This window comes from Amblyomma americanum, chromosome 11 (assembly GCF_052857255.1).
Source record: "Amblyomma americanum isolate KBUSLIRL-KWMA chromosome 11, ASM5285725v1, whole genome shotgun sequence".
Lineage (NCBI taxonomy): Eukaryota > Metazoa > Arthropoda > Arachnida > Ixodida > Ixodidae > Amblyomma > Amblyomma americanum.
The window spans coordinates 42,879,173-42,897,977 of NC_135507.1; the positions used below are offsets into that span (position 1 = coordinate 42,879,173).

An 18,805-nucleotide genomic window follows, 5' to 3' on the forward strand; every position below is an offset into this window, starting at 1 on the left:
GAAAATGCGTTCGCGCGCCAAGCCGCGACAGCAGCGCTCTCAAACGCAGAATTCGTGAGCGTTGCCGCGTTTGGTGATGCCGTAAATGCATGCGCGAATATGACAGGGCGGAAGCAATAAAATGGGCTCTGGCGGCAAAACGAAGTAACACCTGGCCGCTTTCTGAGCGGAAAGTAGCGGGTGCGCTGCTTGCGGTAGTGTTAAGCACGCGATTCACTACCATGATCCGCTTCCAGAGGGTGCCAGCGAGCGGTGCGCATCGCGCTATCCAATCTCTCTCTACTAAGCACGTACCGCGATGTATTACACGTTAACAGTGCTGGTGAAGCTTGTGCAGTGCGCGACGTAGTTCATGGCTGCTTCACAACAGACCCCTCCAAAGTCATACGCAACGGCTGATACGCGCTAAGCGAGACAAAGCTGGGTCGGGGATATCATGCGACCACGCCATAAGCAAAACCATAGTCCTTCAATGCAGAACGAATGCTTGAACGAGTACGGTTTTACGAGGTTCCACTGTACTCTGGGCTCTTGTACACACTAGCTGTGCATTGATGCTGTTCTGCGAAATTGCGAACCTGCCACATTCGGCCGGCATGTCGGCCCTTTTTTACGGATGGATGAACACTGTTCGGACCGCATGCGTGACATCTTACACCCCATACTCAGTTATAATAGCCACTCTCTATATTGCCCCACCACAGCTTACTGCCTCCACTCTCCCCCTCGCCTGCTTTATTTTTTCGTTTTCCCTCACTATAGGCCCGTTGCCCAAACGCCTGTCTTGAGTATGCAACAGGTTCTGCTGTTGTGACGACACAAAAATGCGCCAACTATATTGCAAAAGCAATGGGAAATGCGCTGTGAAACTGCGGTGATTGTGTGTCGAAGGGGGATGTTCCGAGCTAGAACACGCGTACCAGGCACTATGCGAATTATCTCTCACTGCGTAGTCGGCACAAGACGCAAGATGTCGCACTACGCTCCTGTCGTTGGAGAATTAAACGGAATCAAGAATTTGACATTGTCTCCCACAGAGCAATATGTCATTTCTGCATCATTCCCATTCGAAAAGGAAGCTGCGGAATATCGGCGCGACTTGGCCAGCGCGCTTTTGTACACAATGTTTCACGGGGATGTAGCGCAAGGCTGACGAGACGTTGCAGCCTACTCCGGTGTTCCAAAACTATATGATTTGGCGAGATAGCCCAGCCCGAAGAGGTAGTCATGAACTGTTGCAGATATTAGAGCGTGACGTGCATTTAACTGTCAATCGACCATCGCCTTCCAAATTTAGGGGCGGAATCGGCATCAACAGTGCGCAGCGCAGCGGTAACTGCGGCGGATCTGACAAGCAGCTCGCCGTAACGGCTAAAAAGGTTGTGAAACAAGGGACCCGGCCCGCGCCACGCCGTGACAGCTCTGGTCCCGTTTGCCCTTTAAATGAGCTATAGGCGCCTGAACTTTTCTTCATGTACCTGTACAGTTAATTTGCAGGGCGAAAAGAAAGGCAGCGTCTAGCTAGCCGGAGAGGTGTCATCCGTGCGCCTGGCTGTTGCCGGCACTGGCTTTCTCCTATGATGGATGAGGTGCTCCCGCAATCAGGATGACACGTTTTGGCGACGACTGCAGTGCTGTTAATGCTTTGTAGCTAATAGACACCTTTAGCATACCGTGTTACCTTTACCGGAGCACCGAGGGCCCGCCCACAACCAGTGCATGCGCACACGCGCTAATTGATCTGATATGTGCACCTGCCATGTACCTGGCGCCATCTGGCAACCTCAAGATGATCTGCGTATGCCCACTAAACGGCTTGCGGGTACTCCAGTAACACGGTATGCTAAAGGTGTCTATTGAACGTGCCGTATGGTACAGGAAGGCCCTTCCAATTCGCAGCTAGGCACTTTGCACCACCAAAAGGCTCAAGCTGCGTCGTGTATAGCTGCGTCACATCTGTTGCGTGCTGCAGGTTATATCGAATGCGGTAGTAAATTGCCTGCGATGTGCGCTAGCTGCGGCGAGTGCGACGTGATTCAGGCCGGCTGAAAACTGCAAATAATCCGACAGCGACGCTACGTCTGACTGACGACGACCTGTCACTTTCCCGCCCGCATACAAGACGAGCTCAAGCTGCCAGCTGCTGCAACATTGCCTATAGTATAGCGCCTAGACCGTGAATATGTGGAACAATCGACACGTCATTTGGATTATGCCCAAAGTCCCATGAAATTTTTCCGGCTAGGCTATAAAAAATAGACGGGCTGTAAACCTGTCTCGAGTGGCAGCATCTGCAGCAACAAACTAAATATTGCCACCGATCAATCGATTAGCCACACTTTTTTCGACAAGCACCAAAACAAGAAGGGCCCTTAGAGTGAAGTTTATTAAATAACGAAACACGAATTAGCAAAATAAGTCCGTTAAACACGTTGCAATCAGGCTGCCGCATCGAAGAACTGGTCGATAAGGTTCGACACCTGGAGTGGCGTGTACTTGAGGTACTTATCAGGGTTCTTGGTGAAGGGTACCGCCGAGTACTTCTCGTAGAAAAGCTTGTATTTGGGCAGCACGAACTCCTTGTTGTCGCGCTTGAGGCTCTCCCTAAGCTCCACGTCTGGCACGGCATACGCCTTCTGCACCCGGTACAGTTCCTCTAGCTCGCGATTGAAGCCTGTGAACTTGTCCTTAATGCTCTGGCGGTCCTTGTCCCTCAACTTGGCCCCAGACGCCGCCAACGACGTCGACAGCGGCCGCTCTACCTCGAGCACGTAATGCAGCACCCGGCTCCAGCTTTGCGAGTACAGTCGCTTCTGGTCCCGGATCTGCTCTTCGTACTGCTGGCCCAGAGTAGGCTCGTACATCTGGACCACTTCCAGAAGACCCGACCGGACCAGCGCCCGAAGGACGTAGTGAAGGTTGTTCAGGCGAAATACAGCCTGTAGCGCCTGGTCCTCGTATCGGGCACTCTTGTTGTGAAGCGTGAGGTTGAGCGCCGACAGCACTCGCGTTACGTACTGGGCCAGAGCCGCGCGGTTGGGGTCACGGCTCTGGCTAAACGAGGCCAGGTCCCAGACGGCCAGGACGGCGCCAGCGGCCTCGACGAAACCCAGAAGTTGCTCCAGCACCACCATGACGTTGCTCGTGAGTTCGTGCACCGTACCGTCGCGCGGCATCTTGCCCTCGGGGTCTCCCTTGACGCTGTCCACGAGCTCCTCAAGTGCCTTGTTCAGCGTCGTCTGGAGGGTGACGGCGAGGCTCGGCAGACGCGAGGCGGCCGAGCGGCCCGAGTTGGGTCCCGCCAGGAGAGACTCGTAGTCTTTGCGAAGCGACCGGACGTGCTGGAGGACCGGGAAGAGGCAAAGGACGCTGACAAAGTCGTGGCGAGCGACGCAGCGCTTGACGCGTCCGGCCAGGGCCTCACCCTCCTGGGTAACGCCTTCCAGCGCGATGAGGACGACGCGTTCCAGTGCCAGCGGAGGGTCGGGGCCTAGGACTTTGCGGAGCAGCTCGTCTTCGGCCTGCATGAGACGGCATAGAGCCGTCAACGTCGTCAGGTACGCCTCCACCTCCTGGTCTAGGAGCTCGTCCCTCGACGGCTCCTGGAGGCCTGCGTCAGTGGCGCGTCTCAAGCCCCTCATGAGGGCGTCGTGGAGGCGCCGTGGCACACGGCTCTTGCGGTTGCCGCCCAGCTGTGGCGAGGAGGAAGGCTGTGGAGGCAGCGTGCCACTGCTCGCCGAGCCGGTCTTGTGGTGCTCACGCAGTCCCTGCATGGAGCGCTGCAGGACGCGGGAGCGCTGCGTCGCGTACGCGTCCAGGTGCTCGGAGAGGCCACGCTTGCGCAGCCAGGCCGAGATGCGCGCCAAGTCAGCCACCACGGAGGGAGGAAGCGGCTCGAGCGCGCCACTGTTGGCCGGCGCCGTGGAGGAAGAGCACTCTTCCACGAGGTCCAGAATGGCGATGGGCGCCACTGGTCGGCTGTGTCGAGACAGCAACGCCTCGAACTCGGCCTGCGTTAGCACAGTGGACAACAAAGCGTATACAATCAATGAAAAGATGGAAGAGATACCGCGCATTATCCGAGGTTATGCAACACACACTCAGATGCACAATTAAGTGCTTCAACTGCACAATAGCTTCTCATGAAATTTGTTCATCGTGTAGCCTAAACGTAGCACGAGACCGAGTATGCCAAATTAAAAACTGCTTGGTGTTAAGTGACGACTCTGGACAGGTGAAAATGAAAGACGGACACAGCAACTGCACAAAGTTGACAACAAAAGTGTTACATTTGAGACAGAAATGGTAATAGCGCTGCAATTAGACGAACACAAGAAAGACTGACACAGGACATGCGCTAACTTCATCTGATTTTATTCACTGCAAAGCCAGCAAATATATGGAAAATTCAAGGCATGCGCAAACAACACCTACACACCAGGCATCAACAAAACCGTTCAAGATATGATATCTCATTCTTGAAAAGGCGAACCGAGGTATCACTCACGCAATCTACTCCCCTCTTCCTAATGTGGAATGCTTCCAGAAGCTCCCTCGCCTTCGTATCTCCACTCCTGCCCAGAATCTTTATCTCCCGAAGCCGTGGCTCACACTTCTTGCATTGCTGGCATCTTTTTTGCCCCGGCCCATGTTCTGCCGCACGATTACAAACGAAGCACTCCATGCAATGCTGTGAAAGATGCGCACCTCCTAGATTTGTAAGCGATCTTGCGTGCTCAGCCGCGCGGTCATTAACGCACTGCCCCGTTTGGCCCACGTAGGCTTTTCCGCAGGTCAGTGGAATTTCATACACCACACCTGTGCAGCACTTCACGTACTGCTTGCCATGCTTTTTGTTGCAGGAGCTCTTTTTATCGCTCCCAATGCGCGCGCATAGCTGGCCAAGCTTTCGTGGGGCAGAAAACACGACCGGCACGCCATGTCGCTTTGCCACTTTCTTCACATTGTGCGCGACCCTGTGCACATAAGGCACAACTTCGCTTACAAATCTAGGAGGTGCGCATCTTTCACAGCATTGCGTGGAGTGCTTCGTTTGTAATCGTGCGGCAGAACATGGGCCGGGGCAAAAAAGATGCCAGCAATGCAAGAAGTGTGAGCCACGGCTTCGGGAGATAAAGATTCTGGGCAGGAGTGGAGATACGAAGGCGAGGGAGCTTCTGGAAGCATTCCACATTAGGAAGAGGGGAGTAGATTGCGTGAGTGATACCTCGGTTCGCCTTTTCAAGAATGAGATATCATATCTTGAATGGTTTTGTTGATGCCTGGTGTGTAGGTGTTGTTTGCGCATGCCTTGAATTTTCCATATATTTGCTGGCTTTGCAGTGAATAAAATCAGATGAAGTTAGCGCATGTCCTGTGTCAGTCTTTCTTGTGTTCGTCTAATTGCAGCGCTATTACCATTTCTGTCTCAAATAATGCACCATCTAGCCCAAACTGACGTTCTTCTAAAAAGTGTTACAAATGGCCTTTAATACCTCTGTTTTTCTTGGATGCATTTTTTTTTATACAAGTACGGTCAGCACCATGCTAGGCGAGAACAAGTGTGGAGGGCACTGTTCTGCAAACACAGTGGCACTTTACCAAAGCTGGTAAGTTTTGGAGGCAATACTAGCACAAAATCACATACAGCCACACAAACCTACAAGCCTGACAAGCCACCAGTTTCTCCCAAATTTCGCTTCTAATTGCCTACTGCACACTGCTCGAATGCTTCCCACAGGTATGACATTGACTGAACGCACGGCTACCCAGACATATGCATCATGAAGATAGCAACTTGCCTGCAGAGAGGCGACACCCTCGTTGAAGAGCTGCTCAAGTAGGTTGGCCTCGATGTTGTGCGGGCTGTTCTGCTCAAAGTAGTCACGGGCCTTCTCCACCTGCTCAATGGCCTCGAGGAATGTGCTCAGGTTCTGGTCGCTAGGACCCTGGCTGATCTTGGGCTTGGCCATCTGGGACACCCCGTACAGCTGCACCACCTGTTCGATGAAAAATTCATCCAGTCAACCTCATAGCTGAACGATGTTGCAACACATGAATGAGCTCGCAGAGGTATACCCAGACCTGCGACACTGGCATAGATGTTTACACAGCAAGGAAGCATGCATGTTATGTGTGGGGGCGGGGGAGTCTAAAGTTAAGACATTGGAACAGAAATAGGTGCACAGCATGGAGGGTGAAGATTGGCAGCTACAACGCAACACAGTGGGAGAAAATGGAGAGGCATAGCGTGACGCAAAAGGGTACTGCACTGGTGGCACAGTGTGGAAAGAGAGGAGGGGAGTGGTACGCAGCAACATAATAGCTCTCACTGGGTTCTCTCCTTATGCAGCATACCTTAAACATTTGTCAGCGTCTGACTGGAATTTCACTGCACATGTGTTCTAAAGATCGCTTTTGCTCTGAATAAATTGCACCGAGTCCCTTGATGCGGCTCTCTTAAATTCAGTAACCATTTTATTTCGCAGGCTACCAAAGATATATCTATGCTCCTGGTTCCTATGGAGGCCTCATGAGCGAAAAGTACTTTGCTGCAGGCTGTAATAAAAATGAATCCATTTTACAAAAAGAGGAAGCAACAACTGGTAACATTGATGGCTTGCACTAATGTCGCAGTGCTGCCATGCTGAAGACCAGGCGCATGATAAAAATTTTTGCATTTATTTAACATTTTCGCTACTGCCCGCAGACTAGGGGCAACGCATGCACGAAAGCACATTCACGTAGACTAAGCTGCCAGGTGGGCAGTTGCTGCTGACCAATTTCACTTTCCGTAGCAGGCTGCATACTGTTCAAGTGCCCTACACAAGGGTGCCATCGTCTGTGCGACTATACTACACTAACGCTCTCTAATAAAGAAAGTACCTAGGCGACCTGATCAGTAATAAAAAAGCATGGAATGAGCATATCACAAAACTAGCTGGTGACACTTCAATAATGCTGGGCTTCGTTAGAAGGTCACTTTCACTATCACCGCCATCCATTCATAAACTTGTGTACAAAAATTTCTTCGCCCGAAGCTCGTATATGCATCAGCAATTTGGTCCCCTCATCAGGTGTGCCTAATTAAGGAAACTGAATCCATCCAGAATCGTGCTGTCAGTTTGATATCTTCAAATTATGACTTTCGCTACAGCATCAGCAGTATTAAGATATCTCTCGGTATCAGCCCACTAGCCTTGAGACGCAAAATTCCTTGCCTCTGTCTGTTCCATAAACTTTACCACAGCTTCCCCAATCTCCATGATTCTCTACTAGTTCCACCAGAGCGCACATCATCTCGTCTGTTGAACTCCATGAGCATCCGGCGCTCACATGGATCTACTAATTCATTTAACAAATCTTGTTTTACCAGTCACAATTCATGAGTGGAACCAGCTTCCTGAACATGCTGTAATCGAATGTGATCCTGTTATATTTAATATAACATTGCCTGGCATGTCATCTTACATCATAAATTATTGCTTCCTCTTCCTTTTCGTTACAGCGTCTGTATCACTCGAAGGGTGATTATGTACTTGAGCCATTTTTCTGACTGCTTTATGAAGGAAAAACGCTAAGGCGCCCGTGTGCTGTGCGATGTCAGTGCACGTTAAAGATCCCCAGGTGGTCGAAATTATTCCGGAGCCCTCCACTATGGCACCTCTTTCTTCTTTCACTTCCTCCTTTATCCGTTCCCTTACGGCGCGGTTCAGGTGTCCAACGATATATGAGACAGATACTGCGCCATTTTCTTCCCCCCCCCCAAAAAAAAAAAAAACATTATTATGACTGTCTTATGCTTCCGTTATGGCCATAAATTTTTGTGTTCTTTTTATGCGTCACCCCCCCTTTATGCAATACCCCACCCTGGGCCTTTAAGGGTATAATAAATGGTGAGGATGATGAACATAATACACAACACCCCGATAGGAATGCACGACGACACACAGACTCGTCGTGAGGCAACACCCTCGGCACAATATTATATCACGTCACCTCCTCTAGTTGTGCGAGAGTGCGCTCGATGTTCTCCTGGCGTCTCTGAAGGTTTCCCGTCTCGTGGTACACGGGCAGGATGGTGCGTTCGAGCTTCATGAGGCGCTCGTCGAACGACGACAGTATGGAGCACATGCCCTTGCTCAGCTGGCTGCTCTTGGCCAGTGCTTCCTGAAAGAGCTTGATGTTCTCCACTTGTCGGGCCACCTTCAGCTGGACGCCGTCCATCGCTGCTGCTTCGCTGCCGGCGAGGCCGAACACCGCAAGCGATGTGCGATCTGCCCCGGAAACACCGCTAAACTCTATGCTCCGCTTAATCTAGCGCCGATCGTGCGTAACGGTGTTTTTTAACTTCACCACACTTGTCACTTGGCGTTGGCATGACAAAATGACTTCTTTGGATGACACCGATGAGTTCAGCCAGCGTTGGCGCGCCTATAACTGCTGAATTGGAAGCAGTTAAATGATCACGATCACTTTCGTGAACTAGGACACACCTCCCAGCTGAGTTCCCCTCTTCGCGTTCCTATCCACAAAACGAGAAGCTGATTCATCTACTTTCGCGATTGGCTTCGTAGACAAAAAATATTACGAACTAGTCAAAATGTAGTTGAAGCATAAACTTAATAAAATTTATAAGAACGCTTGTTTGTTTTACTTTGCTCAGTGCATGAAATTGTCCGTAAACGTTAACAGAATTTGTTATACGCATAGGCGTCTGCATACAACTCTACTCTGCCGGGTCGTGCATGCCGGACTGTGGGAGTATAAAGTTTTGATTTGTGTGCTGTCATCGTCCGATCGCGTTTTCTTCGGTCAGCATGTTTGTGCCTTTGCAGCCCTTCAAAGGTCACCAATGGCACGAGTATTCGTTAGTGCTGGTGAGTACGGGCGCCCAGCGATCGCTGGAACGCTGGGATGCCACGCAATTCATGTGTGTACACCGCGATAAGTTCGCGAATGCGTTGCCTGTCGAAAGAGTTTTTCTTGGTTGAAAGTAAATCCAGTCAGGCTGTAATAAGGAGTCACGAAAACGGAGTCCGATGTCATATCAGTTGCGAAGTGTGAGCTACTGCATTCGGTTGCTATAAGTGTGCTATATAACCCAACTTCTGCTTTTTACCCACTTGACGATCTGCCACACTAGTTACTTTCATAAAGTGCTAAGTTTTTACAAAAAGTATGACACAGACACACAGAATCGACGAGTTAACGTGATAAAAATGATTATCAGCCAGTTTACTCGTGACTAGCACGGTTTTTTTTTATTAGTTCGATTAACCTCAACTTTCCACAATTCGTGTACGTAGAAGGTGTAGAATTCGTGGAACGTGTTTTTGCCAGTTTTAATAATTAAATTCATTGCTTGTTATTTCCACAATTCGTGCACGCAGAAGGTGTAGAATTCGTGGAAGGTGTTTGTGCCAATTTTAGTAATTATATTCATTGCTTGTTATTTCTTTCACATGAATGAGCTTATGAAGCTTGTTAATGTTGGTGACAATTTTGGCTGCCCGGACGTATAAATCTTTTGTGCAGACTCTTGGAGGCTTTCGGTCTGTTCCCATTCTCAGCATGGCCACACATGCACATGGTAGGCCGTGCAAATCGGGCAATACTTAATCCTGCCAAAAAAAAAAAAAAAGAAAGGAATTAGACTATGTTCTGATAGCAGGCATTGACATGGCATTCTGCATATGCTTTGCGTTTGAAATGCAAGTGTCAAGTTGTGTGTTGAAAGGTTGTGTGTGGCAATTCAGGCAGTGTTTTTCAGTTAAAATCAAGACAAGCAGTGATTGAAGGTGCTAAAAGGAAGTTTTGGACAAGACACTCACAAATTTATACATTGTGCTGCCGCAATAAGTACCAGCCACGGAGTACGGTCATGTTTGAAATGTTCTTTCATTCCGTATACTTGCTTCATTTTAGCTTTAGTTGGGCTCAGCTCAAGATTGAAGCTCCAAATGCCCCTTAATTGCCTGAACATTACGATGAATTGCCTTTCACCTGCTGCCACCTGTGATGCTACGTCAGTAGGTGCAAATTGGTTGACTGCGATGTCTTCAGGTTAGGTTCACACCATTGTTAGGAGTGGCTCTTTTGAGAGGCTTTTACTGCTTCGTTCTTGAGTTCTATCCGACTGTGGCACTTCTAAGACCTTATCTATATCACCTCCCTCTCCCTCCTCCTTTTCCAGCCTGTGGTGTCCGTAGGCAATGCAGCTCAGCTAGCAGTCGACCTGCTGCTGTCAACCCTTGAGACAGAGCTGGTTGGCTACATCCACTCGACGGCTCTCGTGCCGCTTGTCGGTGGTAATCCATACCGCGTTGGTGACCAGAGACTTGCCACAGCCTGCCAAGGTGAGTGGTCCCATGAGTTGATTCTCACTCATCTAGTCCTCATTCAGCACGATGTGCAACGATCGCTTTCTTGTGAGGTGCAAAAATTGCGTTGCATTTGAACTGAAGGGAACTTGGCATAACATCTTTGTGGTGTTTGTGGCTGAGACGATTGCAAGCGACTGGTGTCAGGAATGGTGGTCTGTGGCTAATGGCTGTGAAACAGAAGAAACCCCCGTATTGGTCCACACCCTGTACGTATGCAGTGCAGGTATCATACTGAAAACTACCTAATGTGCATGTCATGGGCAAGTCATCAAACCCATTAATGTTGTGCAGTAAACAACAAATGTTGCATACCTTTATAATACATCATGGCATGGTAACACCACAGTCTCATTCTTTTAAGAGTCATGGCGGTGTGGTTGTGTCTCAAAAACAAAATATTCTTTTTGTTTCTTGCTGCATTCGTAACAGCATATCATGCGAGAACTGCTTTGTTGGAAAGCGTCTCCAGTAGGTGTTTGACAGCACTGCTTGAAGAGACGGGAACATGAGAGGGTTTGGAGATAGGGTGGGCTGAGATGAACGCACAGTTCTTGACCGTCGCAAGTGAGCTGCTTTCTGCCTATCTCCTTCGTTTCATAGTTCCACCTGTAGGCGCTGTCTTTTTCAAAGGGAGGATAGCCACCCTTACATTGAAGTGATAACTTGTTCTAGAACGAGTGCCTCGTGTATAAAGCCTTGCATCTAAAAGTGAAGTTTTTCTCATTAGTCGTGTTCAGCATTTGTGTACTCATGCCCTTTCTGCTTGGGAGAATCGTTTGTCTTGCAGAAGTTTTGGTCAGGTACACACCATGCTGCCAGTGTGTACGCCACCTGTGTCACTTCATACATATTGTTTCCGACGCTGCCATGTTTCCTTTCCATCAGTCTACGTGTGCCATCGAAGCAAGCTTCTTGTGGTGCAGCAGAGGACGCCGGTTTCAGCGGTGAGAGTTCAACGTGCTTTGCACGATCCTGCCATGCACTTTGGCATCAGAGCTTACAGCCAGTAAACAGTGTTTAGCAGTGGCTTTGAAGCGACCTCATTTGCTCACGTGTTATGAACGTGTCTACATCATAAATGTGTCCTCTACTTGAATCTTTAAAATATAGGAAGTATTTAACTGACCACGCTGTAGAATTTTCCTCATAGAAAATTACCTCACCTCCAAAGTTAGCACCAGTTTTCTTGGCTGCAGGTTTGTTATCTGTGATGTGTGTTAATGTGATATGTGCTGTCAGTATCTGCTAGGCTAGATAAAGGTGCTTGTTGATATCAGACCAAGTATGGCCATTGTTGCGGAGGGTGCTCTTTTTTTAATGTTTTAAGTTACTGGTACATAGAGTGAATAGGTGGTGGGTGTGGAGAAGTTGGAAGTCATTCCATGCATCAGCCTAATGGTGCACTACATCGTTGTGTCCTTACACATCATAAAGTACACCATGAAGGTGTATACACCTCATAGTTCGTGTCTGCAGTCCCCTGTGCATTTTTGTTTAACGGAACACCCTCTTTGTGGTGGCAGCTTGAACGCACCGAGTGATTTCGCTTTGCCACCTTGTTCTGCAACAACCTGCTTCAGCGTGTCAGATTTTAGTTTGTATTTTGTTTGCATTTCACGCTTGTTGTCATTCTGCATTTTGCCACTACTCCCCCTTTGTAATGCCCCTTGTGGCTGAAGGTAAAAGTGGTGACATTAGCTGCGGCAGCTCAGTCTAGTGCGCATGTTTCTGGTGTTCATGGGTGTTACTGCGCCATTTCAGGCTCGCCGTTTAGGTTTATTGTGAAGCCAGCAGGTAGGTAGTGAAATTCATGCTAAGATGGCTACAGCATAGAAAGGCTTATATGAACCTGGGTTGCTGTTCTTGAAGCTTCTGCTGCAAGTAGCATGTGTACTGAACTCTGAGCACACAAATTTATCATGCTCATATTAACCCCAGATGTGTCAAAGTAGGTCTAAAATATTGAAGCCATTTCTTCCTTTACTTTCTTGCAGTTTTTGTTTGAAAAAGGGCCACATGCTGAGAACTGCAAACATGTGGTGGTTATGGCATGGTGTGAACACAGTTTTTTTGTTTGCACTAGAGGAATCACTCAGGCTAAATGTGAAAGGAAACAGCCGACTGACTGCGCCTTCCGTTGAGGTCATGCTTGGCATGGCTTTGTGCGTTGTTAGTGCTGGTCACAGCGGAGGCATTTGGTTTTCCTTCTTGGTGGCAGAACTGCCGCGCCGAGTACCGCCAGTTCCTGACGGACTGGATCAAGCAGGAGCGGTTCCGGCTGGTCATCATGCTCTCCAGCTGCCTCTCCCAGTTCACAAACCCCTCGGACATGCCCAGGTACATCGCAACCCTCACCGGAAAAAAAAAAAAAATGCTTCCAGTTTTCTGAGCCAATGTGTGAAAATGATAACTGTACTCTGCCCCAGTAGAAACACTGTTTCTAGCGCCTCTGGCGTCTGCTTTAGAAGCGCTTAACTACTCATATTAAACCAGTGCTGTGTGCAGTATGTCTGTAGCTTAGTTTTTGGCATTTCGATTAATCTGCGATGTCGGGACACACCTCTGTGAGACTAACTCAAGTGCTGCCGGTGGTCATGTTGCCTTCGATTTAGGTGTGATGCACAGTGAGTGGGTGTCATATTTACAGTGGATTCCTGATTATCTGAAGTGACATATTGGCCCCACCATCATCCCAGCTATTAAAATGGCATGTTTTTATGCGAACTCTGCATAAGTGAAACAAAATTTTGCGTCCCATTTGAGCTTGAATTATTAAGAGCCGATTTTGCTAGTATATTACTCCATACAATGGACTTGCTCCCCAAAACTAAGGCAAAATTTTTTGGGGAAAAAGAAAGGGCATTCATTATGTAAATAAGTGTAGTTACTTGAATTTTTGTTTCTCAAAGATTTCAATAGCTTATGTAAAGTTAATCCTGTCAGGCTGTGGGTTTACAGTGTAGAATGTTCTTCAGTGGGACAGAAGTTTCACATGCTTAAAATATACCTGACTGCAGCCCCGCACCCCGTTTTTTGTCACTAAATGTATGCATGCGTTTGGCACATGACAGCCTCAGTCGCTTATGTGCCATAAAACACAACGCGCATAAAAAGTGTAGTTTGCTGTGGTTGAGTCTTATTGCTGCCCTTGTGCTGTGAGGAGCCTGAGTTGCTATTAACCCAGTCTTTTCATCACCTGTGTTCTCCCCAGGTACTCGGTCCACTACTACTGCACTCCGACAGTGGGCGAATCAGTGGAGGCCCAGCTGCGGGAACTGCACTGGACGCGGCTTGAGAAGCAGGACCCCGTCACTCGGGAACGCAACCCCGATGGCGTACTGCTCATGCCTGGTTCGGGCATCACTCGATCGCTGCTCGACAAATGGTGAGCAAGCTTTGCGGGCTTCAGAGATTCTTGTGTGTTGATGCTGTGAGCAGCATTTGGTGTTGTTTGGTTGTTTCTCAAATCCTGGTCATCCAGTGTTGAACGAATCAGGGCAATAAAAAAGGTTTTACAGTCTTTCTTCGCAATTGACATTGACGTATGTTTCAGTGTTGCATTAAATTTACCATCATTCATGACAAAGACTTGAAAAAGGACTTCTTTCTCAGCTCTGATACTAATCATTGTCATAAATTAGGCGTCTCTTATTGCTGCTCTAACATACGATACATTGCAGTGAATGGAATACAATACAATCTTCATCGTGCAAAAAGGAAATCCAAAATACAGGTAGCAGGTTTCACAATTCGCAGCAGTGCAACAAACACTGTTACAAGGGAGATTAGACAAAACAGGCGCTGTTGTGACTCGTGAATGTATACCAACTTGACCAACTTTCTTCACTAGCAGGTTTCTGGCTCAATCATTCCAAAGACTACTGATGAGTAAAGCAACCTGTCAGTTGTAGGCATTGCAATAACGTACAAATCTGCATTTGCGACTGCTGCTGAATCCTATGCCCTGACTTTGCAGTACACAGTTACATTTTCTTTCTTTTTATGTGTGGCTTTGTTAACGTGTTCTGATGACCACTGCCTTTTATACTGCCTATGGGTCTAGATTGCTTCTTAATAAACCAGAAGGAAATATAACTACCTCATTCCAGATGTCCTGTGTGACAATGATTGCAACACACTATGCCTGAAGCAAAGGTATTGAAGTGGTTCTTGGTTATGTGCACTGTGTTGGAACGAATGAAGAGATAATATTTATTTGTGGCGCTTGTATGGTTGCCTAAATTGACTCTGGTGCTGTTTCCTTTTTTTGCATTGCAGTGTTTCTGATGAGATTCCTGTTGTGCTGCTCCTCGTCTACTGCTCCGAGGGCGATAACACACCGGACGCCATCTTGCTGGCCGACCGGCTCGATGAATGGCTTCACCTGTGCCAGGTGAGTGAGGATCCTTTTCATTGAGGAACGGACAAGGAAAAGTGGGTAGGTTACCCTGCATCAGGAGAATGGGAAATGTGGTACCCTATAAACGCGTGTAAGGGCCGCACTTTTTTTTCCAGATTTGGGGGCCAATTTTTGGGGTGCGGCCCATACACGCGATTTTTGGAAAAAAAATCTTTTTTTTTTTAAGTAAAAACGCTCTAATCAGGAAATCAGCCGCATTTATTCTACATTCAATCGCCACTCATGGTGTGTTCCTACTCCAAGCTGATGCTGTGCTAAAAAGTTCTAGCCACACTAGCTGTGCACTTGTTGCTCTGGTGCGCATTCATTTCACAAGAAGCCGTGCAGCACGTCCGCTGTCTACGCCTAGCCGTCGAGCAGCTCTTCTTCCAGTTCGGGAAACTTGCACGGCTTGCCTCGAAAAGCGCGTTTTTTGCAGCTTGTGTTCCTCAATGCATCCTTTTCGTTCCACCATCGTCAGAAGCACTTCTCGGCCACGTCAAATTTCCTGCCCGCCGCGCGCTTGCCGTGTTCGACAGCAAACTCCCAGCTGTGTAGCTATTAAGGTGCTTGCCCATCGTGTTAAAACTACTATAACGCTCGGCGGCAGCATGCGAAAGCCACAACTATGATGAACCACAACTCCCGTGCCTTTGACAGCCACAAAACGCTGGAGCTGGTGATGCTGATATGGATAGCGGGAGCCGGTGGAAGCTCGCGGCGGAGGAAAAAGTTGACGATGATGATAATGAGCCACGGCCTCTGGCACCATTCGTGGGCGGCACCTGGAAGCTCTTGTGCGCATGTGTCACCTCTGCAATGAAGTTGCTATTGCGCACAGCTGGAGCTGATCTCAGAGGCCACGGCGCGCGTGCATTTCAAAGGCTATTTCGGTGTGGGTCCTGTGGAAAGTTAGGGTGCGGCCCATGCAGGGATATTATATTTTTCTAATAATTCCTTCTGGAAAACAGGGTGCGGCCCATACATGGGTGCTGCCCTTACAGGCGCTTATAGGGTATATAAAGGGGAAAGAAGGGTGACTTCAAAATGGAGTATGTTAGGGCAAGGCTGTTGCATGTGAATGAAACCAGGGACTGCAGCTGTTGAGATTGGACATTAAAAAAAGTTTTTTTTTTGTTCATTTATAAGTGTAAGCCTTTCAAATGGCATTTCTAATTACAAAGAGGTGATGTTTTGGGGAGGGGGAAGCTTTTAACAGTATTAAAAATGTTCAATGCCCATTGCTTTTTCTGCCTGTCATTGCCATCACTTGTAAGACAACATTTTGAATCACGATGTAGCCTTACGAAGTTGAAGTGGGCTTCTCAAAAACGAGAAGATTTTGCGATCACACAAGTGCAGTGGTTAAATCAGCCAATTTTCTGTCAACTGTTTCTGAGACTGTTAAGCTTTGGAGCAGCCAGATGTTTTTAAGAAAAGCAACCCCTTTCTTTGCAGCCACCAACCAATAGCAGTGAGCAGAGTGGACGACGAGGGCCGTGGCAGACGCCCATCTCATGGAGCCTCCTTTTTGGCAGTGCCCCACCCACCAGCATCTACTGATTCCCATTTTCTCTGTGCCTGTGTAGTCTCATTATGTGATTCCTGATTTTATTTTGTGCTGTGTTGATTTCGAGACTGTCAACCCATTGGTGCATTTCTGGTATTGTGACACAAAGTCACTGACTCAGGTATATAGTGCTACGTACAGTGCTGTCAATGTAAACCAACAGTCCCGTACAAGAAGAATTTTATCGGGATCTCTGAGCGAGCTACGCTGTGGCAGGACCCTAATGTAATGCGTCTGTAAGAAAAAAAAAGCAGGTGCTTTTCTTTGTTGGTGCAGCGCTGCAGATGGCAAAAGTCTGCATTTCTTTCCTGCGAACAGTGTGGCACAGCATTATAGTTGCATTGCTTGATTTGTCAATACACAACTTCATGCGTTATTGTTGGTCCTTATTTGGCATCTCAGTTCTTTTACCTTTCTTCATTGTGAACTGGGTTGTACAGTACAATCTCGATAATACTAACTTCATGGGTTTGTGAAAAATATTAGAGCATCATACAATATTTGTGTAGTCCAAAAGAACAAAATCTGCAAAGAGGAGCATGGGAAAAATCCATTCACGCATATATGTTTAAAGCTCACAGGGTTTCTTTGCGGCCACGTGCCAGTGCCCACTGCTCACAGTGTGCACCGCGCTACTGGTGATCACTTGTTGGCTATGCACGGGCAGAGTTTACTGCTCGAAGTTGCGGCGGGTGCGGTTTTTGTGTTCGCATCATCCGCAGTGGCGAAGAAGTTTTCGGAATACCCGAAATTCTACACATTGTACACAATGCAGTGTGGCCAGGGCATTTGATGAATTCATATCTTCCCGAAATCGGTGTCAGCCGTCATCGTATTGAGAGTCAAGTCTACTGTATTCGTTGCAGTGCTAAGGAACAGAAGAAGCACAAGGAACACACTGTACTGTGAAGCTGTCTTAAAAGTAGTAGCAAGTATTGTGCATGGAATCTATTGGACACTTCCTAGGCTTCTTGCCCTTCCCCATCCTTGTACATCGAAATATATATTGAGCTTGATGTTATTAATTTAAGAAGTGTCTGTCCACATATCAGCCATGTGTTGACAGCTTATTCTTTATCATTTTAACAGTACCATACACGCATTGCGTTTGAAAGCTGTATTGCGCTGGAAGTTATTAGGTTATTTCATTCAATAGAGGCCTGACTTCCATGTCAAAGGTGAGAGAAGCACAATTTGACTACTGCAGTGGAGCAAAGATACGGGCCATTTGGGTGGCTATGATGCCCAATATCCCTCTAGAGAAAAAATCAGCAGTGGCTTAGCTCAGCTAGGCCAGGATATACATAGTGAAAGAACTCAAATGCCCTCGTTGCCAAAGCACTGGCTGTCAGCCGTGTGGTGTTGTCAGTCATCTGGCGCGTCTTCGCGTCTGGTTCTTCATGCTCCATCGTACGTTGTTCTTCTCGTCGGCAATGGCTCGGCGTCTCTGTCGCTCCGTGTCTTGACGCCGCCGCTTGGCGAGACGTTCTTCCCGCTCTTTCGACGTCTCGGACGCACGCTTAGCCTTTCGTGTTTCATGTGTACACTGTCTGGCATCCTTGCGCCAAGCAATGATTTCCGGGTAGTTGAGTTTCCTATGTGCTGCGCCAGTTGAGATCCTGTGTCGACTGCGCCAGTTGAGTTTCAACTTCCTGTGGCGATGAGAGGAAACTACTTGATGATGAAATCGGGGTTTCTTGATGACCCGGTGGTTCTACTCGCAAACATTCACATTACTCAAGGAAAGGAGAAGGTTAACTATTTATTTACAACATAGGTAAAAAAACGAGAAGAAACAAAGCAAGGAGAAAACTATTTACATGACTAAATCGTGGATCAGACGAATTCAGCCCCCGCTCAACCCAGAGCGCTTGGTTTTAAACCCTCTGTCTCCGCCCTTAGCGGGGACAGCAACCAACAAGATAACAAACGACCCATCTCGCCAATCAGTGGTTAGGGAAAGGAAAACAAGGTCCGCCCACTGATCAGAGATTGGGGAAAAAGTACTGATTAAACATTTGGGAAAGGAGAGGTTGCAATCAAATAGACAAACAACAAATGCGACTTCCGTTCCCCACGCCACCCACGGCACCACAGACGCTAGAAACATGTGCCGATGAGGCGATGACTCAGGTTGTTGACAGCAACAAAGAGAACACAGTCGTTAAGGGAAGTAGACAGTCGTTACAGGAATCGTGGGTTTCCGGTCACTCGGCTAATACTCAGCCGTATCTCGTGCGCCCCCGAAACCTCGTCAGCCCCTTAACAACCACATGTCGACAGCTGTACATTAGCGTTTTTCCCGGCGGGTCATCCCCGTGACGGCGCGGCGTAAACGAGGACGTCCACCGCACGAAGGGGAGGCAGGGACGGGACGGGCCCCTTTGTTGGGGACTTCTGACCCCACTGGAGCGGCTTTCCTTGAGAACACAAGACCAATGAGTTCGCGGA

The 18,805-nt window shown here is 48.2% G+C and overlaps 2 protein-coding genes across 2 annotated transcripts; one reads left to right on the forward strand and one right to left on the reverse strand.

Moving 5' to 3' along the window:
* Positions 1–2,367: 2,367 nt before the first annotated feature.
* Exo70 (exocyst complex component 7) lies at positions 2,368–8,754 on the reverse strand. Its single transcript, XM_077643827.1, has 3 exons — positions 7,999–8,754; positions 5,802–5,999; positions 2,368–4,010 (listed from the first exon to the last, which is right to left on the reverse strand). The coding sequence occupies exons 1-3, from the start codon at positions 8,224–8,226 to the stop codon at positions 2,439–2,441; spliced, it is 1,998 nt and encodes a 665-aa protein (XP_077499953.1). The 5' UTR covers positions 8,227–8,754; the 3' UTR covers positions 2,368–2,438.
* LOC144110756 (proteasome assembly chaperone 2) lies at positions 8,717–16,743 on the forward strand. The gene is made up of 7 exons (XM_077643828.1): positions 8,717–8,879; positions 10,196–10,358; positions 11,271–11,329; positions 12,604–12,722; positions 13,597–13,770; positions 14,664–14,778; positions 16,243–16,743. The coding sequence occupies exons 1-7, from the start codon at positions 8,820–8,822 to the stop codon at positions 16,345–16,347; spliced, it is 795 nt and encodes a 264-aa protein (XP_077499954.1). The 5' UTR covers positions 8,717–8,819; the 3' UTR covers positions 16,348–16,743.
* The last annotated feature ends 2,062 nt before the right edge of the window (positions 16,744–18,805 follow it).